This window comes from Bubalus bubalis, chromosome 12 (assembly GCF_019923935.1).
Source record: "Bubalus bubalis isolate 160015118507 breed Murrah chromosome 12, NDDB_SH_1, whole genome shotgun sequence".
NCBI lineage: Eukaryota > Metazoa > Chordata > Mammalia > Artiodactyla > Bovidae > Bubalus > Bubalus bubalis.
The window spans coordinates 48,885,359-48,905,086 of NC_059168.1; the positions used below are offsets into that span (position 1 = coordinate 48,885,359).

The following is a 19,728-nucleotide window of genomic DNA, read 5'->3' on the forward strand; positions in this document are numbered from 1 at the left end:
GGGGCACCGCCCACCGTTTCCCGCATGACGCGGGCGCGGGGACTCGGGAACTGTAGTTCCCGGCTCGGTTTGCGGCGCTGGGGCGGGGGCTGGTGTGGACTCCAAGTCCCGGCTGGCGGCGCGGCTCGGCCCGGAGCGCTGGGGGCGGGGCCGCCCGGTCCTTTAAACCATTCAGGGTCGCTCCGAGGGCCGCAGCCGGGGACGGCGCCACGCGGGGGCCGAGCAGGACGCGGCGGCGGGACGCTCCGGGGAGGTGCGTTTGGGGCCCTTTCCTTCCCTAGACCTCCAGAGATCACCTGCGAAGGCGCAGGTGCTGGGGACTGCGGGCCGTGGGCTGCGGGCGCGCAGGCGGGCGGGCAGGGGACCAGGGTGGGCTTACCGCGTGAACCCGCCCCTTCCCCGCGGCGCCGGCGCTCAGGTAGCTGCCTGCGCCCCGCTGCCTCTCCGCCCAGCCCCGGACCCCCTCGCAGGCTTTTCTTGGCGTGACCCGCTCCGGACTGTCCTGACTCCAGACCCTCTCCCAGTCCGGGACCCTCAGGCCAGGGAGGGTGGCTTCCTTTCCAGAGCTTAGGGCCCCGCGGCGTCTGAACATCTGGCTGGAACGCGGAGGACCCCCAGTGAATGCCGGAGGGTGTCCACGTTGTGGTGGGGGCTCAGCCCCAAGCGTGGGCGCTCAGAGCCGCAGAGGGAGCCCTGCGTCTGGTGCTGACCACCTTTCTCTCCCCCGCACCGGCTTTGGCCAGTCACTAGACCCTGGACTTTGACCTGTCTCTCTTCACCAGGCCCGGGCAGCCGATGGTTTTGACGAAGTATCTTAAGGTTGCCGGCCCATCCCCTCTTCTCCTGCTACCTCTTGCCCTCCCCCCCCTCCCCATCACCACCACCCTGGCTTCCCTCCCTCATGACCGCCTGGATCCTCCTTCCTGTCAGCCTGTCAGCATTCTCCATCACTGGCCTATGGACTGTGTGAGTACGGAGGGGGATGGGGGGAAGGCAACAAGGAGACAAATGTGAGGGACAGGGCCCAGCCAGGACCCAACAGGAGCCTGATGGCACACAGAAAGCCCCCTTGTCCTGTGGCAGGCTCCAGGGTGGTACCCAGGGTCACTCCGGCTGTCTCCAGAGCCTGGCCTGGCGCCTGGGCCCACAGCCCCTTGGGACAAGCTGGCACCACTGCTGTCCACCAGGGTGGCACGGACACACTTCTAACTGGGGTAACTTCCAGAATTGGGACTAGGCTGTGGGTTCTCTAGAGTAGCGTCGAGCCACAGGGCCACCCCAACTCAAGCCCCCAGAAAGGAGAGTGAGACTGAATGAAGGAAGAGTCGGTGGGGGAGGGCTGGGCGCGTCGTGGGGCGGGGTGACAGTTGTGCTCCCGCAGGTATGCCATGGCCGTGATGAACCACCACGTGTGCCCCGTGGAGAACTGGTATGGCGCACTCTACAGACAGCCTCACTCTAAAGCTCCCTTCATCTCTGTTCCCTCTTGGGCCGGGGCTGCCTCGAGCCAGACGGAGACACTGGGCCTCACTGCTCTTCTCTGACATTGGCAGCGCCTGCCCCTTCCCCAGGCATGGCTTCGTGCCCACCTACCTGCTTCCCACCGTCATTTGCCCCTTTGGCTTCTGTCTCGGGGGGTCCTGGGAAGTGGGCTCTTCTGCCCCTGCCAAGGGAGGTCTGGGAGGGTGTCTCCCAGAGACCTGAGAGAACCCCTTCCCCCCAGGCTATGCTCTGTCCTACCTGCCAGGTCTTACAACGAATCTTGCTCTCCTGACCCCACGGAGCAAGGGGGCCCCAAGACCTGCTGCACCCTGGATGACATCCCCCTCATCAGGTGAGGCCTAGAAACCTGGCAGGTCACAGAGACCCAAGGCCCAGCTAGACTCCCAACCAAGTGTCTCAAACCAAGGCATGTCCCTGGGTCCCAGAAATAATAATTCCATTAAGAGCACATATGCCAATACTGCTTACCAATTAGGATGAGCCAGGCTGTGCACTGAATCCTTTACCCACCTAAGGTCATTTCACCTTCCCAGCATTGAGGCAGCTATTGTTTTCACGACTTTATAGGCAAGGAAACTGAGACTGTGCTATGTCATCCATCCAGGTCCCTCAGCTAGTGAGTGGAGGCACCTAGATTTAGGTTCCAGCTCTCTGCCCAGCCTAAGCCCTGGCATAAGGGAAGTCAGACCCACTGTGGACCTTAACAGTCTCAGGGATCCCAGGGAGCCTTGGGGTCCACTAGGCAATCCTGGGCTCTCCCAACTCCAGCAAACACCCAGCGCTCTGCCTTAGGGGGAGGTGTGGTCAGCCTGGGGCCACTTGTTTGTAAGAGACACTGGCCTTTATCCATCAGGGTCTGGCCTGTAAAGGAACAGGTGCAGATAAGGCTAGAGAGAGCAAGTGGGCCAGGAGGGGGGCTTTCCAGTGCTTCTGCCCCTCTCACTCTGTCCCCACCCCCTCCTCTCAGCAAGTGTGGCTCGTACCCCCCTGAGAGCTGCCTCTTCAGCCTCATTGGCAACCTGGGTGCTTTCATGGGTGAGTTGTGCCCTCGGCGCCCCATCACCACCCCACCCAGTCCACCTACCCTCACCTCCACTCCCCAGGAAGCCCTGGCTTTGTGCAGCCCACCACACCAAGGGCTAAGGCCAGCGGGGCCACTTCACTTCCATTCCATGAAGGCCCAAGGCTGACTCCCACACAGCCACCCTGGTATAGCACACCCCCTGCCTGTCCATTCTCTTCCGGCCCTCAGAGCATCTGGGGAAAGCTAGCTGGGCTGGGTCAGGGCCAGAGAAGGTGCCAGAGCCGGCCCCTGCTGTGCTCTCCTCCCCCAGTGGCCCTGATCTGCCTCCTGCGCTATGGGCAGCTCCTGGAGCAGAACCGTCATTCCTGGGTCAACACCACAACGCTCATCACAGGCTGCACCAATGCTGCGGGGCTGGTGGTGGTGGGAAACTTCCAGGTACGCCCGCCTGCCGGCCTTTCAGCTTCCTCTAGAGGGACAGCGAGGGGGGGCAGGGGATGAAGAGGTGGAGGGGAGGGGCTGATCTGTGCTCGCTCTCTGGGCCCAGGTGGACCACGCTAAGTCTCTGCACTATGTCGGAACCGGTGTAGCCTTCACTGCCGGCCTGCTCTTCGTTTGCCTGCACTGTGCCCTCTCCTACCACGGGGCCACGGCCCCCCAGGACCTGGCTGTGGCCTACCTGCGCATTGTGCTGGCAACCATCGCCTTTGTCACTCTGATCCTCAGTATCCTTCCAGGATGGGGTGGCCAAGAATTCCTCCTGTAGCCCAGACCCTCTACCACCCAGGATGCTGGGGGTGCAGGGGGAACAGACACCCCTGCCCAGTCTGGTCTTCTGCCCCCTACTCCTGGGAGGTGAGACTTGGTCCTCTGCCCCAGCCTGTATCCAGGAAGGCAGGAAGGGTGTCACCAGGCTCCCATACCTCCTCCTGGACGTTTCCTTAGCCCCCTCCCAGGTGGGGTCTTCTTCATCCACGAGAGCTCTCAGCTGCAGCATGGGGCAGCCCTGTGTGAGTGGGTGTTCGTCATTGACATTCTCATCTTCTACGGCACCTTCAGCTACGAGTTTGGGGCGGTCTCCTCAGACACACTGGTGGCCGCGCTGCAGCCCACCCCTGGCCGGGCCTGCAAGTCCTCTGGGAGCAGCAGCACCTCCACCCACCTCAACTGTAGCCCTGAGAGTGTCGCCATGATCTGAGGTCTGGGGAGGGTGGCTGGCCCTGCCTCCGCAGCTTCCCGCATCTCCTTTGCATTTCTTTTGTACCAAAAAAATCCGATTTTGTGAAAATTATTCTGTTGGGACACAGGCTGCCTCGCTCCTGGAGGAGGGGCCATCCCATACCTGTGCCATAGAGGAGTGGGCCTCTTGGCAGGCTGCCCAAGCCACACAGCCCGCTCCCCACACCGCAGTGTTGTCTTTGTTTTAAAGGTCACGTGTCATTCACCCAGCCAGCCCTTCAGGTGCCTTCTACTCCCTCAGTGCCAAGGCTGGACCACTGGGGTCTCCTGCTGCAGGAATTGGGGGCTGGGAACAGCGAGAGGGCTACCAGTCTCGGGGGTGGGGATGAGCACTCCTTAGTCTATGGGAAGGCCCCCTATGGGCCCACTGAACTGCACTGGGATTCTTCACTCTGCCCCTTTCTTTAGGGCAAATAACACAGCAGAACCACGTGGGTATTTTAGTACTTTTTTTTTATATATATCTATTAAAAGAATTCTAATTTGCATGTTTGTAGTCTGTTCTGAAGAAAGGAAGAGGGCCTTATGCAAAACAGCTTCCCCTGGACAAAGGATGGGAGAAAGCCCCTGCCCACAGGGAGGGTCCTGAGTGCCCATCGAGAGCAGAGCTGCCAAGAACAAAGGATGCCAAGTGCTATCCAAGTACCCCTGAAGGGCTTGAAGCCCTTTCTGGGCCTCTAAACAATCTGAAGAGCTGACCTGATTATTTCACACTTCCTACCCTGCTCAGGGGCTTCCCTAGTGGCTCAGATGGTAAAGAATCTGCCTGCAGTGCAGGAGACCCCAATTCAGTCCCTGGGCTGGAAAGATCCCTGGAGAAGGGAATGGCTACCCACTCCAATATTCTTGCCTAGAGAATCATGGACAGAGGAGCCTGGTGGGCTATAGTCCATGGGGTCGCAGAGTCAGATATGACTGAGCAACTAACACTCACTTTTTTTCACCCTGCTCAATTGTCTGGCTTGAAGACTGATTCCATACTAAGGGATATGACGAAGGACGGGGTACAGAGGATAACTTGAGAATAACTTGAAAATGTTAGAAGCAATCTGCATTGAAGCTAAAGATAGCCCTGGGGATACTAACACTGACTAAAGATTGCAGTGGGAAGGGAGAAATGTTGGCTAGTTTTTGGTTACCATTTTTTAAGTCACTACCAGGTGCCCTGCCTGACACATTTTGTCTTCCAACCACAGACACGTAGGCCCAGGCTGTGGCTGGTCTGGTAGCCAGGTTCTTGACCTGGGCCCTATTGTCCTCAGGCCAGCAGGCTTGGTAGGGAGGGATACCCAGCCTGGGACCTTCCACAGTTTAGGACCCCATCCCAGTAGAGATCCAATGGAGGGTACAGAGCCCCTGCCCAGGCCTGAGAGCAATGCAGCAGCAGGATGAGTGAAGAAACCTTTAATGAGAACTCTAGATGCAAGAGGAACATGTTGCAGAGGACCAGTGTCCAGCCCTAGCCGCCTCATGTGTACATGGCTCCATGGAGGTTCTCGAGGCGGTGCTTCTGCTGCTGCTTGCGAGCCTGAAGCAAAGAGTGCACACTGGTCGGGGCCCATCCCCAAAGGCCTGCAGGTGAAGGGACAGGGCAGCCATCGTGGGGCTGGCTCACTGTTTTCAGGCCCCTAGCATTTGGGCAGGAACATTGCCAAGGCCCTTGCCCCTCACCACAGTCACTGGGAAGACTCATGGACTGTGAGCCTACTCAGGCCTCCTAAGGTGGGGAATGGGGGCATCAGGAACAGGGACTCAGGGAGCCCTGTGACCACCCCCTCCACTTGCCCAGCCCCCTACCTTATCTCGCTTGTGCTCCTCATAAGTGTCGTCATCAGTGGGCAGCTCATGGCGGCACAGAGGGCAGGAATTGGTCTGAGAAAAGCAGTGCAGTGTAGCAGCCCGTTTGGTTTTCATAAGCTCAAAACAACCATCCCCAGCTCCCAGTTCCCTACCCTTACCCCTCTCCCGTCTCTGATCCCACACCCCACCCCAAAGGTCCATCAACAGAAAGAAGAGGCTTGAGGACTAGGCCCAAGGCAGGGTGAGGGCTGGGAGAAAGGAAACAGTACCTTGCTTAGCCAAGGCAGAATGCAGTTGGAATGGAAGAGGTGATGGCAAGGCATCTCAATGGCGGTCTCCTCCTCCTCAAATTCCAAAAGACACACGGGGCACTTGAGCTCTTGAGGAGGGAGTGCTAATCAGGAGAGCTGCCACAGGCCCTACCTCCCAGCTCCCACTCCTGAAGGACACACCTGCCCCAGCCTGACCTGGAAAACTGAAGGGCCAGACTGTAATCTGGCTTCCAGAGTTGGTTGGTCTGGCAGACCTGCCCCAAAGAATTAGTGGAAAGACTTTGTGTTCTCACCAGCTTGAGAGCCCCTGATGACTGTCCTGGGAAGGTTCTCAACTGCAGTCTTGGCAGCGGGTGGAGGCAGGTGGTGATCCCAATCTACTACCAACCCCAAGTCTTCAAAGTCCATCCTATTGAAAAGGGACCTAGGAAGAAGGATGCAAGGTCAGAACCAAAGAATCTTTGCCCCCATAATCCACGAAACATTAACAGACAAATACTCTGCCCGACTAGTCATATTAATAGCTACCCCTGAGTAGTGCTCACTAGATAAAAAGCACAGTGGGAAATAGCTTACAGCAGCTATCAAACAACCCCAGGCCATCAGACAACCCCAAGCCTGCAGGCTGTTTATTCCAGTTTTACACAAGAGAGAGAAATTATTCGGGCCACTCAGAAATGACCCGATAAAGCCAGACTCCAAGTGGCAGTGTAGCTTCCGTGCTTGAAGTGCTTAACGGATATACCTACTCACAGTCACATGGCCTCTACCCTGCCCCCCTGACCCGCCTACTTCAGTACCTCCTAAAGCCCACTGCCCTCCAGTCCGGACACCCCCTCTTCCACACTCCAGATCGCTTTTTCCAGAATTGCCTTGCCCTGGTCCGTCCAGGGACGACCGAAATTATCGACTTCCCCCCCGAATCTCACTGTGGAATTAACTCTGCAGATTATTTATCCGTTTTACCCAGAAACTGCTGCCCCATGTAATCCGCGTTCTCCAGCCAGCCTCAGCCCAGACACCTGCTGTGTGGGCCCTACCTCCCAGCCCCGCACACCCACCTTGCAAGCTCCAGCAGCATGTTTGTTCGGGGATCCCGTTCGCGATCCAACGGCTCGCAGTCGTGTTCATCGAAATAGGACGCCATGGCAGCCGGGCTGTCTGACACAGCCCTCAGACCCCGGCCGTACCTCAGTCTCGCCGCGCTGGCCAATAAACTAGCGAGTTGAGGGAGGGCAACCAATCAGAGTCCCCGAAACGCGGGCACAGTGGCTCTTTCGCCACATAGGAAGAGGAAGTATTCATTTTGTCACCTCTTATTGGCTCGAATAAGTCAGGTGACCAAGAGTTAAAGCCAATGGTAGGGACCGAGGTGGGTCAGAAAACGGTCTTCTTGGACCCCTCGTCTAGGGTAGGTTTCTGGGAGACCTGAGTGGATCGCATAATCTTGAGAAGCCAACTGTTTGAACTATAGGGGTCCTCCATCTGCTCTGTTGCTCAGAGGGTCTCGGCAGGTCAGATCTTACAGGCCTCTCACAAAGAGGGAGGCGCTGACTCAGGGGTCAAGGTTCTGTGAGCCTAGGGAAGCCTGGAGTCGGGGCTTCTCGCTGCTCTGCTGCATCCTCGCCGGGCACTTCAGCACCCGCTGCGCTCTAGTCGGTTCAGGACTAGACACTTGACGCCACCTCGACTCCCGCAAAACAAACAAAACTTTCCTATTCAGTTCTGCTGTTAGGCACAATAATAAAAGGTGGGGTAAACTCCCCCACCCGAGCAGAGGCCTTACCAGCTCAGGGAACTACCTATCTGTGTGATCTTTTAGCCCATTGCTCAGCGTTTCCCCTAGCTTCTGTAAAATTAGTGGCTTGAATTTAATAAGTAGTTTGCATCTCTGGCACCCATGAATCTCTTGGAGGAGGAAAGGAGAGGTTGCAGCTTTAGGGGAAAAACAAACAAACAAAAAAACTCCACATGTTGTTTAGTCTTAAAGATCAAATTTAACTGATCTAGGCCTGGGTGTGTGTGTGTGTGTGTGTACTAAATGATTTGGCTGCTAGCTATCGTTTATTTGGCAACTAGAATCATTACACTTATATTGTACACAGGGTATAAATATAAATACTCCTCACAATTATCCAGGAGCTAGTATCATTATAGTCAAAGCTATGGTTTTTCCAGTAGTCATGTATGGCTATGAGAGTTGGACCATAAAGAAGGCTGAGTGCCAAAGAACTGATGCTTTTGAATTGTGGTGCTGGAGAAGGCTCTTGAGAGTCCCTTGGACTGCAAGGAGATCAAACCAGTCAGTTCTAAAGGAAATCAACCCTGAATATTCATTGGAAGGCCTGGTTGCTGAAACTCCAATACTTTGGCCTCCTGATTCAAAGAGCTGACTCATTGGAAAAGACTGATGCTAGGAAAGACTGAAGGCAGGAGGAGGAGAAGAGGGTGGCAGAGGATGAGATGGTTAGATAGTATCACCAACTCAGTGAACATGTATTTGGGCAAACACTGGGAGATAATGGAGGACTGCAGGGCCTGGCATGCTGCAGTCCATGGGGTCGCAAAGAGTCAGATACAACTTAGTGACTGAACAACGAGAAGTATCATTATTGCTTTTTACATATGTAAGAACCCAAGTCCGATTCCACAGGACCTCTAAGCAGTGTTGCAGACCTAAGTGCAGTACTCGGGGCTTCCCTCCATCTTTCGCAGGAAAGGCTGATGGTGGTGAGCCTAGCGGAAGTAACATGCACTGTGAGGGTACTGCTGCTGCTAAGTCACTTCAGTCGTGTCCAACTCTGTGCGACCCCATAGATGGCAGCCCACCAGGTTCCCCCGTCCTGGGATTCTCCAGGCAAGAACACTGGAGTGGGTTGCCATTTCCTTCTCCAGTGCATGAAAGTGAAAAGTGAAAGTGAAGTCGCTCAGTCGTGTCTGACCCTCAGCGACCCCATGGACTGCAGCCTACCAGGCTCCTCAGTCCATGGGATTTTCCAGGCAGGAGTACTGGAGTGGGGTGCCATTGCCTTCTCCGTGTGAGGGTACAGTTCCATACAACTGGAGGGTTTGTTCTTGTTTCTTTTTCAGCAGCCCTCACTCCCCCTAACAAGGAACTGCTTCTGTTACACACTTGACCCTGAGTTCCTCTTCCCACCTACACTTGAGTTTGAGATGCAGTTAAGTAGGAGAAGGCAATGGCACCCACTCCAGTACTCTTGCTTGGAAAATCCCATGGATGGAGGAGCCTGGTCGGCTGCAGTCCGTGGGATCCCTAGGAGTCGGACACGGCTGAGCGACTTCACTTTCACTTTTCACTTTCATGCATTGGAGAAGGAAATGGCAACCCACTCCAGTGTTCTTGCCTGGAGAATCCCAGGGACGGGGGAGCCTGGTGGGCTGCTGTCTTTGGGGTCGCACAGAGTCGGACACGACTGAAGCGACTTAGCAGCAGCAGCAGCAGCAGCTCAAGCAGTGGCTGCCCTGCTTCCCAGGTCTTGGTAGGACCTTTCCTTCTTACTTGGCCCTTACCCAATGTTCTTTCCTGGTGTCCTGAAGACACTGCCTCCCTGGCCCTGTGCAGTCCCAGAGCTCTGAAAAGCCCGAATTCTTTCCCACAGGGCAAACTCCAGGCCATCCTTTGTGACTCTGCCCCTTACAGCATCACATAGGAAAAAGCCCTTCCCTTTTCCTGCCACCTGCTACATCTGTATGGGCTTCCCAGTGGTAAAGAATCCGCCTGCCAATGTAGGAGATGCAGGGGACTTGGGTTCAATCCCTGGGTTGGGAAAAGATCCCATGGTGTAGGAAATGGCAACACACTCCAGTATTCTTTCGGGGAAAAAATCCCATGGACTGAAGAGCCTGGCTAGAGTCCATGAGGTAGCAAAGAGTCAGACACAACTGAACAACTGAAAATACACGCATGCCGCATCTGTAATCTGGTGTCGAGCCTGAGGAAGAACTTGGGGGCAGAAACTAGAGGAGGTACCCAAGGGGGAAGAGCCTCTCTGAAGATGAGAGCCTTGTGAGATAAAGATCACAGGAGTGCCTTCCTCTTTGTCATCCTATGGATCCTCTGAACAGCCCCAAACTCAGAAGAATAACAGATTTCATCCTCAGGAAGACAGACTTAGAGGGCACCAGTTGAAGGTTCTGGTTTGGGGGCTGTTGTATCTTTACATCTGCACCCTAGAGGGATCTGTCTGTAAGACTGGATCAATGAGGAAGGGAGAAGATGTCACCTCCCAGGGCTGAAGTCCTTTGGAACTTTCTGTTTTCTAAGCAGCCATGGGGGTGGAGGCAGAGCAGGATGAACCAATCTGAGGATCTTCAAACACACACATCTAAGTCGCTTCAGTCATATCAGACTCTGTGAGCCCATGGACTGTAGCCCGCCAGACTCCTCTGTCCATGAGATTCTCCAGGTAAGAATACTGGAGTGGGTTGCTGTGCCCTCCTCCAGGGATTCTTCCCAACCCTGGGATCAAACCCACATCTCTTTTGTCTCCTGCATTGGCTGGTGGGCTCTTTACCGCACCACCTGGGAAGCCCTCAAACACACAAACACATACACCAGTTTTTACCCAAACAGTGGTTTTTACTAAGCTCCAGGTGGGGCTGGCTTGGCATAGCCAGCGCAGCAGGTTGCCCTCAAGGGCCAGTCTGTGGTATGACAGGAAGTAACCAAGGTGCACACATTGAGGCTGCCCTCCACGTTCACTGGGGTGGCTCAGAGGGGAGCGAACTCCAGGGTTCTCTGAAGACCAGAACTGGCCAGTGTGGCTCTTCAGCCTCTTTTCCAGGCCCTGCTGGGTCATTCCCCAGGCCCCGAGGCAGGGCCTGCATCCTGGGCCTGTGGGGCGCTGCTGCCCTTGCTGCTTTGTGGGAGAAAGATGACCAGCAACACAATCAGGAGGATGAGCAGGGCAATGCCCACTGCCAGCCCCATGTAGATCCGGCACCGGGCATTCTCCCAGCGCTTCTTCTGGGCCAGAGTCTTGGTTGTCTTGCTGAAGGCTGAGCTCTGCAGATACCCCCCAGACACAGGGTGGGAGTTAGGGGTTTCCCCAGAGCCCCAGACCACCTCCTACCAACCCCATCCCCACAAGGGGTCTCCTTATCTCCTTGCTCAGCCTCCCCAACCTATCAGCTCCCTTTCTCCACAAAGCCTGTCTTGGGACCCTCCCAGCCTGACTCCTGGTCTAGACACTAGTGTAGCCCTCGACTCACAGCCCTGAGGGTTCACTCCCAGTTAACAATGCCAGTTTTCAACCTTTTAGGATGATCCACAGCTTCAAACCAAGGCCTTCATCCTTCATGAGGCCTCCCCACCCATTGCCAGCTGGGCTAGGGGGCCCTCAAGAAACCCACACTGGCCTTTGGGTAAGGGTCAGGCCCCACCCATGGCCGGGAGAGCCCTGGACACAGTCTGAGTACTCCCTCCTAGGGTCCCTTCTAGCCTCTCCCTCTCCCTCTCTGCTTCCCCAGGCCTCACACCATGTCCAGGAGTTGGTCTGAACGCTGCTCCAGCTCCGCAAGCTTCCCGTCACGCTCCAGGACCTTGTCGAAGTTGTTGAGCATGATTTCTGTCACCTCATCCGCCTGCCGCTGGCATCGCTCCAACTCTTTCCCTGCCTGGGCACCAAGCCCAAGGTCAGGGCTACGTGATGCCCCCACGTGGCCCTCATTTGGCCATGAGACCCAGAGGCCTCCTTGCCCCCAGTGTGTGTGTGTGTGTGTGTGCGCACGCATGCAGTGTATGAGTAAGGGGAACAGCATTATAACAGCATTATTCACATAAGGGTCTGATATGTGCTGAATGAAGGGCTGGTCTCTTGGGGTGTATGGCTCACCTTTGGCTCCCCCCCCACAATGCCCATCAAGGCAGGTCCTAGGTCAGCCTTGACTTCCAGCATCTCAGCTTTGTCTAAGGTGCCCCAGGATGAGACCTTCTCAGGACCTGCCCACCCTCCCACAAAGCAGACACTCGGCTCACGTGTTTGAAGTGAAGTGAAGTGAAAGTCACTCAGTCGTGTCTGACTCTTTGTGACCCCGTGGACTACAGACCGCCAGGCTCCTCTGTCCATGGAATTCTCCAGGCAAGAATACTGGAATGGGTTGCCATTCCCTTCTCCAGGGGATCTTCCCCACCCAGGGATCGAACCTGAGTCTCCGGTACTGCTGGCAGATTCTTTACTGTCCGAGCCATCAGGGAAGCCCCACCTGTTCTAGGGTGGCCTCAACTCAGTGTGCACCTGCCTTGGGGTTTCCCACTGGCCTAAAGAGGTGCTGAGCAACTGAGCTACTTGGCCATAGCCAGACAGGGAGGAGATCCAGCCCACAGAGCTAGAGAGGTCATTTTGGATCACCACATCTCATATAGCCTCTGCCTACCCCATAGACACACACTCAGATTAGATCTCCCTTCCTCCCTTCCCCAGCCTCTGACTGGTCAGGCCAGTTCTGCCTCCTGGCCTGACCCTGCTCCCGCATCAGTGCTCAGAGTTGACTCCCTGTCTGCCTGGGAGCCTTGGCCTTCCTGGCCTCTGGCCTCCAGCTTTTCAGCTATAGCCGAGGTCTTCTCTGGGATTCAGCTCTTGAATTTCCCAGCCTGGGCAGCAGCCTCATCTGACAAAAGAACCCGGTTCATTTCAGAGGACTGGGAAGGGAGATGCAGGGTCCAAGCTGGGGGAGAGGTCAGGAAGAGGAAGAAAGCATGGGTCACAAGCAAGGAAGAAAGTCGGCTTCAGATACATGCACCAGCAGAGACCCATGGCAGGAGGCTGGAGTCCAGAGACATGCTGCCAGGAGGAGATGAATCCCAGCGGATTAACAAACCACAGCAACTCCCTCCTCTCCCAGCCCAGTCCCCCAGAGCCCAACCCTGTTCTCATCTCCTCCCCACAGAGCATGGGCCAAGCTCACACTCCTGCCAGACTATATTGCCCATTGTCTGCAGCAGACATTTCAGCATTTGACTGAATTCCACTTAAAACCAGAAAAAGGAAAGGGATCTGGTGGTCACAGAGGGCCACCTCCTACTCAGGCAAGAATCCCCATACAGGGTCCTCGCAGCTGCCTTGCACATAACCTCCAAGCATTCCCAGTATATGAGTCCTCTCTCCCCAACTGGACGACAAGCTCCCAGGTGGAGGGCAGGGGCCAGTGTCCTGCCTTTGTCTGCCACCAGCCTGGGGACCCAAGAGGCCAGCGCACAATTCTGACTTTCACAGGGAGTCAGTGAGTGGGCCAATTATAACTTATCCAAATGCAACTCTGATGCTCAAGTTTGTTACCCCAGTGTATTTCTCTAACCCAGCAGGAGTTTCGAGGGGGCAGGCATCTGAAACCCAAGTAGGTCAATATTTACTCATGAGCTAGAAAAACAGCCTGTTTCGAGAGGGGGGCCAGCAAACCACAATAAAAGGGTACATTCGGACTGGGGGAAGCCAGTTGGGGAATGAGGAAATATCATGAAGAAAGCTGGGAAGTTGTACTCATCTCTGTCTTTTCCTGGGTCAACCACCATCACCACTATTATTACGACTATATGAATAATCAGCAAGTCTCCGTTATTTGGGCTTCCCCTGTGGCTCAGCTGGTAAAGAATCTGCCTGCAATGCAGGAGACCTGGGTTCGATCCCTGGGTTGGGAAGATCCCCTGGAGAAGGGAATGGTTACCCACTCCAGTATTCTGGCCTGGAGAATTCCATGGACTATACAGTCCATGGGGTCGCAAAGAGTCGGACACAGTTGAGCGACTTACACTCCGTTACTTGGAGTCTCTCACATTCAAATAGTCCAAGGCATGCCTACATTCAAATAGTCCAAAGCAAAAACCTGGGAAGGATTCAAAAATGAGAACCAGGGCTTCTCTTGTGGTTCACTGGTAAAGGATCTGACTGCTGATGCAGCAGACACGAGTTCAATCCCTGGTCCAAGAAGATCCCATATGCCCCGGGGCAACTCCTGAGCCTGTGCTCTAGAGCCCATGAGCTGTAAGTACTGAAGCCCATGTGCCCTAGAGCCTGTGCTCCGCAATAAGACAAGCCACTGCAATGAAAAGCCCACACAGCACAACTCAAGAGTAGCCCCAACTCTTGGCAACTAGAGAAAGCCCACACACAGCAACGAAGACCCAGTGCAGCCGAAAGAAAAATAAATGAATAAATAAAAACTATTAAAAAAAAAAAAAAAGAGAACCACTGCTAGAAACTGGAACGCTGCACGTCATTTTTTTTCCTACTCTAAATGCTACAGCTGTTGTTATCTTATTCTCCAGCATGGGGTGATGTTGGGTCACATTCTTCTGGAGAGCTGGCTGTGCCTCCCACTGTAAGCTGCACTCTCCATCCCCCAGTGGCAAAGTCAGGCCTGTCTGGAGCCTAGATGGGCCCAGGCCTGAAAGAACACATTCACTCCAGGGAACACACAGGCCCGAGGTTCAAGTCTCTGGGCCTCCTTGGCCTCTCTCAAGCAGAGCAGAAAGGACACTATATGCATGAGTCTCTGCCGGCAGTGATTAAAATAAAGAACTGCGGGATTTAAAAGGAGATAAGAGACCAGAGGGCAGGCTTCCTGCCACACAGAACTCAGCATAACACTTGGCACACAGTGGATGCATGGAAAATATTTTCTGAATGAGTTGGGGCTGTTCTTGAAAAGATGGCTATAGGCTGGGGGAAAGAGATGTATATGGTACAATCAGAGGAGAGTGATGACTTCACACCATGAGATACAAATAGAGACTGTTGGAGTTGCCAACAGACAAATGATTCCTGAGAACCGAGATGGACCAGGTAAGGTGGAGCTTGGACACTCCTGCCACACGCAGACAGAAACATACTCCAGACAGAGGTAAGGGTGGAGGGGCAGGGTAGGGCCTGAGAAAGCAGCAAAAAGTCAAGAAGAAGTGGGACTTCCCTGTTGGTTTAGTGGCTAAGACTTGATGCTTCCACTGCAGGGGACACAGGTTTGATTCCTGGTCTGGGAACTAGGATTTCACATGCAGAGTGAGGTAGCGAAAAAAAAAAAACAAGGATGCTCTCCCAAAGGGAGAGATGGATGGACCAAGAACTAGTGTAGGTTTCTGAGCCTGGAGGAGAATTTCTGTGTTGGTGGTAGACTGGCACGGACGAAAGTAAGATAACTCAGGCCAGAAGCCACTGGAAGGCATGTAGAAGTGCCATCAGCAAGGGTATGTGGAGATGTCCGGAGGCTGGGGGAGGGTGGAAGGACAGAGAGGGAGGGTAGAGAGAAAGGAAGGAAGGGTGAGAGGCACCTCCAAGAGTGGCGGGTGGGGTGGGGTTGAGGGACAGAGGGCGGTAGTTACAAAGGAAATTGACAGACCGTTTTCCTGTGTGCAGAACATGCCTCCTTCACTTCTCAAATCTCCCCTCAGGTTTTTCCGGCCAGAAACAGCTGGTTCCTCGGAAAAACAAAGCTCTCAAAAAACCTCCCGTTCATACGTTCCTGTCTGCCCTTTTTCTTGGTTAGTGCTTACGAAACCCTAAGCCAGCTGTCACGGTTGTCATCCTTAGAGAGACCCACCCAGGCAGTGACCTGGGGTATCAACTCCTTCCTGGGTCAGTTCACACCTGAGCTCAGAGCTTAAGAGCTGCACCCTGCATTATAGCCCCCAGCACCTTCAAATCCTGCCTCTGCTGCTCAACAGCTGAGCGACTAAAGACTGGGGACACGACCTTTCTGACCCTCCCTTCCTCATCTATAAAGTGGTAACAATAACATTTCCCACATTAGCTAAGGCATGTGATGTATTACAAATAAAATGCCTAGCGCAATTCCTGAATGCTCAATAAATAACAGCCATTATTATTGCTATAAGATCCCCTGGAGAAGGGAATGGCAACCCACTCCACTATTCTTACCTGAAGAATTCCATGACAGAGGAGCCTGGTGGGATATAGTCCATAGGGTCTCAAGGAGTCAGACACAGCTGAGGGACTAACACTTCGTGTGTTGCTATAGCCCAATTTTCCCTAGTTTTGTTTTTTTTTTTTAGCTGTCAGATCCCAGGAACCACACAATACTTGTGGTTAATAAATCCTCTTAGCCGCAACTACTGAAGCCCACACGCCTAGAGAAGCCACTGCAATGAGAAGCCCGCATGCCGCAACTAGAGAGTAGCCTGCGTGAAGCAACAAAGACCCACCATGCTCAAAAAATTTTTTTAATAAATAATAAAATAAAATAATAAATAAATGAATCTAAAAAATTTTTTTAATAAAACTCAAATCTTTTTACAAAATACACAGCCAAGTAAGCTCTTCCCTATAGCCGACTTGTGCACATAATTGTTTCTAACCTATATATAGAACTTGACATGGGCCTTTGATAACTTACATCTAGTGCATTTCCATCAGGCATTGCAGGCTGTTGAGAAGGTTTTACATCTTGACAGTAATAACAGCTCCCAATCAATGGGCACATACTCTGAGCTAAGCACTGAGCTGCTAGCTGAATGCTCACTTTATCTCATTAAAGCCTCACAACATAACACTGAGAAAAGTAACCTTATCCCAGTTTTATAAGAAACCGAGGCTCAGAGGGGTTAAATCACCCATCCAAGGTCACAGAGTCAGTGAATAGAAGATCTGGGAGTTGAACCGACTTAGACTCCAAGGATCACATTCTTAACCGTTGTGTTAAACTGGATGGTGGTAAAGGGAGGTCAAATGCTTTAGCTGACTGGCTAAAGACCCACCAGACCTTTTGATGCTGCTGCTGCTGCTGCTGCTAAGTCACTTCAGTCATGTCCGACTCTGTGCGACCCCATGGACTGCAGCCTACCAGGCTTCTCCGTCCATGGGATTCTCCAGGCAAGAACACTGGAGTGGGTTGCCATTTCCTTCTCCAATGCATGAAAGTGGAAAGTGAAAGTGAGGTCGCTCAGTCGTGTCTGACTCTTAGCGACCCCATGGACTGCAGCCTACCAGGCTCCTCCATCCATGGGATTTTTCCGGGCAATAGTACTGGAGTGGGGTGCCATTGCTTTCTCTCTTTGATGCTGCCAACTCAATTTATGTGCAAATGAGGAAGGCCCATGGCTCAAAAACCCGAACTGTTTGCACAGTGCATAAGTGAGGACCATCTACAAGATGAATGAATCAAGTCATTCCCCACTCAGTTTCTACCTTTCCCATCACTATTTCGTTCCTACTCTATTATTCCCTGTACTGGTTGACCATGACTAGCAAGGGAAATGCCCAAGAGACACTTGTTAACTGAATGAATCAGCAAAGAAAAGAAAAGGACCTCCCTGGTGGTCCAGAGGTTGAGACAAGGATTCAGTCCCTGCTCTGGGAGGATTCCTCATGCCTCAGAGCAACCAAGCCCATGCACCACAACTACTGAACCTCACACACCATAGAGCCCATGCTCCGCAACAAGAGAAGCCACCACAATGAGAAGCCTGTGCACCACAACTAGAGAGTAGCCCCTGCTTTCCCCAATTAGAGAAAAGCCTGAGCACAGCAACAAAGACCCAGAGCAGCAAAAAATAAATAAATAAACATTAAAAAAAAAAAAAAAAAAAAGAAGGGAAAGGAAGAAGGACCAGGTAGGGAAGGACCAGATTGGAAGAAGAAAGGGAAAGTGCTAGGGTGGACAAAGGGGCAGGAGTGAGAGAAAACACAGATGGGAAGGGGCCAGGAGATGGTTGGGAGAGAGATCAAGTCTCAGGCTCAGATCCACTACTTGCCTGAGATGAACCTGTGAGAGTCCCAGAGTTTTCCAGTACTCCCCAATAAATGATCCCATCCTCAGCCTTCACTTCAGGAGTTTCCTCTTCTCACCAAGTGCTAAGGGCCAGCTGCAAGCCCATCCTAAACCCTGCCTGATTCCTTGCTCTGCATGCTGGGAAATGGGCTCCAGGCTCTGTCCCATTCTCCAGGCCTCCCTCGGTTTCCTGGCCCAGCTTTAGAGCTCATTGCTACCTTCCTGCCCGGTTTCCTCTTCCTGCCTCCAGTTCCCTGGAGATGAGGCCATCTTGGCATCTCAACCCCCAGCCAGACCACATCCATCACACCTCTGCTGCTTCTCCATGGCAGGATCTTTTTTTGGGGCTGCACCATGCAAGGATCTTAGTTCCTTGACCAGGGATCAAATCTATGCCCCCTGCATTGGGAGGTCAGAGTCGTAACTGCTGGACCACCAGAGAAGTCCCTGCATGGCAGAATTTTAAGGCACTAAGCCTGCTTCCTGCTGGACACAACTTCCCGTGAGTTCCAGGGAAGGGGAGAAGCGACGGACACCACCTGCTTCTGACACCTTTGCCTTGGAAATGACAAGCAGGGACAGAGGCCAGAGTCTACAGTACAGAGTAGGGGATGACTCAACTCAAGAATGTGTCCCTTAGGTAAGGCTTAGAAGGGAGTCAAGCTATGCCCCACTAATAACTTCAGTGGAAATTTTATTGTAAACATCTTCCTTTCTCTTTCCCCAGGAGAAGGAGTTTGCCCTCCAACGCCCTGCCACAGGGCTGGCCTGGCCTCTACCACCCCATCTGCTCAGGTTTCCAACTCCTGGGCCAGACTTGGCTCCTCACCGCCCCAGGAAGGGCTGCAGAGGTCATCATATTACCCACCACTTCTCAGGAGCAGGCTCTGAGCGCCAGACAGATCTCTGCCATTGTATCTCCTTCAACCTCCTAAGGACCCAGCCAGGCAGGTACTTCTGACCCCACTTCACCATGCGGAAAAAGAGGTTCAGGGAGGCTAAGTGACTTGCCCCGGGGTCACAGAGCGTGTAAGTGGCCGCCACCAGGACCTCAGCACGGGGTCTCACTCCGAAAGCCGATGCGTAACTGCTCGGCTCCGGCAAGTCCCGCTCACTCACTGGGCGCGGGGCAGCCAGGACCGGCAAGCTCTGTACTTTCCCTCCCGGGATGCACGCGGGGAGCGAAGGGTCCGGACGGGTCCTGGCTCCCGGCCGGCCGTCGTCACCTCGCCGGGGAACGGGCGCGGGTCGCGAAGGATGCCCCCGCCCTTGGACTTCGGACTGCCGCCCCGCACCCTCACGCTCACCCTCTGTCCCCTGCCCCGCCCCGGGCCCTCACCATCGCCGCAGCCGCCTCGCCGCTCCGGCTCTTCTGCCCAAGTGGCCGCAGTGCCAGGGGCCCGGGAGGAAGCGGAGGGCGGGGCGGGGCCTGCCCGGAGAGGGCGGGGGGCGCGCCTCCTCTGAGCGGCGACGGAGACCGGGTGAAATCGAAAGCTGCCGGCTATGGCTCCCGGGATCCGGGCACACCGCCTCTCGCGGGGCTGGCGGCGCCCGGCTCGGGAGGATTCCCCTGCCTCGTGAAGTGGGGGCTCCACCTAATCAGCCTGGTGTCAGATCTACACCTCAGGAGTCCTGTGTATGAAATGGTCAGAGTGGAGTGGGCTCGGGAACGCGGGCTCAACGGGTCCTCTCTGGAACTGCATCCAAATCAGGTAGAAGAGTTCACCTGGAGTTCACCTGGACAGGCATCATTTGTTCATTCAACACGCGCTCGAAGGAGCGCCATTGTCCAGCGCTGTGCTAGGGGACTGGAGATGCAGAGAAGAGCCCGGCCAGTGTCCCTGCCACCTTAGTGAGTGCAACTCACCCATAACCAAAAACCGACCCCCACCCCTCCAAAGTTCTGAAACTGACTAAAGTTTATTCACAATAAGTATCATGAATGCACTGCCTGACACTGGATTGTACATTTGTGTGTGTGATAGTTGCACCGTCTGTGTCTGATTCTTTGTGACCCCATGGACTGTAGCTCATCAAGCTCCTTTGTGGGATTCTCCAGGCCAAAACACCAGAGTGGTTAGCCATTCCTTTCTCCAGGGGATCTTCCTGACCCACTGATCAAACCCAGGTCTCCTGCATTGCAGGCAAATT

At 54.2% G+C, this 19,728-nt stretch overlaps 4 protein-coding genes across 6 annotated transcripts; 2 read left to right on the plus strand and 2 right to left on the minus strand.

Annotated features, from left to right (window-relative positions):
* The first annotated feature begins 129 nt into the window (after window positions 1-129).
* On the plus strand, window positions 130-4,254 carry TMEM150A (transmembrane protein 150A). 2 transcript variants are annotated; one of them, XM_044926012.1, is made up of 8 exons: window positions 130-253; window positions 783-966; window positions 1,382-1,429; window positions 1,724-1,834; window positions 2,471-2,538; window positions 2,838-2,965; window positions 3,075-3,252; window positions 3,484-4,254. In XM_044926012.1, exons 2-8 carry the CDS (start codon window positions 902-904, stop codon window positions 3,723-3,725), a joined length of 840 nt encoding a protein of 279 aa, XP_044781947.1. In that variant the 5' UTR covers window positions 130-253; window positions 783-901; the 3' UTR covers window positions 3,726-4,254. The 2 variants fall into 2 exon arrangements, with proteins under 2 accessions (XP_044781947.1, XP_025116973.1); XM_025261188.2 differs by having other exon boundaries at window positions 1,748-1,834.
* A 901-nt stretch (window positions 4,255-5,155) lies between these two features.
* RNF181 (ring finger protein 181) lies at window positions 5,156-7,055 on the minus strand. Of its 2 annotated transcripts, none has more exons than XM_006045855.3 (5): window positions 6,900-7,055; window positions 6,132-6,262; window positions 5,836-5,945; window positions 5,564-5,638; window positions 5,156-5,294 (listed from the first exon to the last, which is right to left on the minus strand). In XM_006045855.3, the coding sequence occupies exons 1-5, from the start codon at window positions 6,983-6,985 to the stop codon at window positions 5,235-5,237; spliced, it is 462 nt and encodes a 153-aa protein (XP_006045917.1). In that variant the 5' UTR covers window positions 6,986-7,055; the 3' UTR covers window positions 5,156-5,234. The 2 variants fall into 2 exon arrangements, with proteins under 2 accessions (XP_006045917.1, XP_006045916.1); XM_006045854.3 differs by having other exon boundaries at window positions 5,156-5,338.
* A 3,362-nt stretch (window positions 7,056-10,417) lies between these two features.
* Window positions 10,418-19,045, minus strand: VAMP5 (vesicle associated membrane protein 5). Its single transcript, XM_006045853.4, has 3 exons — window positions 18,917-19,045; window positions 11,338-11,475; window positions 10,418-10,864 (listed from the first exon to the last, which is right to left on the minus strand). Exons 1-3 carry the CDS (start codon window positions 18,917-18,919, stop codon window positions 10,655-10,657), a joined length of 351 nt encoding a protein of 116 aa, XP_006045915.1. The 5' UTR covers window positions 18,920-19,045; the 3' UTR covers window positions 10,418-10,654.
* LOC123328531 (myosin IC heavy chain) lies at window positions 17,848-19,465 on the plus strand. The gene is made up of 2 exons (XM_044926013.2): window positions 17,848-18,217; window positions 18,305-19,465. The coding sequence occupies exon 2, from the start codon at window positions 18,657-18,659 to the stop codon at window positions 19,428-19,430; it is 774 nt and encodes a 257-aa protein (XP_044781948.2). The 5' UTR covers window positions 17,848-18,217; window positions 18,305-18,656; the 3' UTR covers window positions 19,431-19,465.
* The last annotated feature ends 263 nt before the right edge of the window (window positions 19,466-19,728 follow it).

Bases quoted from the DNA above. Each gene is read 5' to 3' on its own strand.
- TMEM150A (XM_044926012.1), top strand. From the start codon at position 902: ATGACCGCCTGGATCCTCCTTCCTGTCAGCCTGTCAGCATTCTCCATC. The intron at 2,539-2,837 runs GTGAGTTGTGCC...CTCCTCCCCCAG, and splicing joins CAACCTGGGTGCTTTCATGG to TGGCCCTGATCTGCCTCCTG. The intron at 3,253-3,483 runs GTATCCTTCCAG...GCCCCCTCCCAG, and splicing joins CTTTGTCACTCTGATCCTCA to GTGGGGTCTTCTTCATCCAC.
- RNF181 (XM_006045854.3), bottom strand. From the start codon at position 6,985: ATGGCGTCCTATTTCGATGAACACGACTGCGAGCCGTTGGATCGCGAA. The intron at 6,263-6,899 runs GTGGGTGTGCGG...CCTTCTTCCTAG, and splicing joins ATGCTGCTGGAGCTTGCAAG to GTCCCTTTTCAATAGGATGG. The intron at 5,639-5,835 runs GTACTGTTTCCT...TGCTTTTCTCAG, and splicing joins TTCTGCCTTGGCTAAGCAAG to ACCAATTCCTGCCCTCTGTG.
- LOC123328531 (XM_044926013.2), top strand. From the start codon at position 18,657: ATGCGTAACTGCTCGGCTCCGGCAAGTCCCGCTCACTCACTGGGCGCG.
- VAMP5 (XM_006045853.4), bottom strand. The intron at 10,865-11,337 runs GTGTGAGGCCTG...GGGTATCTGCAG, and splicing joins CAGACCAACTCCTGGACATG to AGCTCAGCCTTCAGCAAGAC.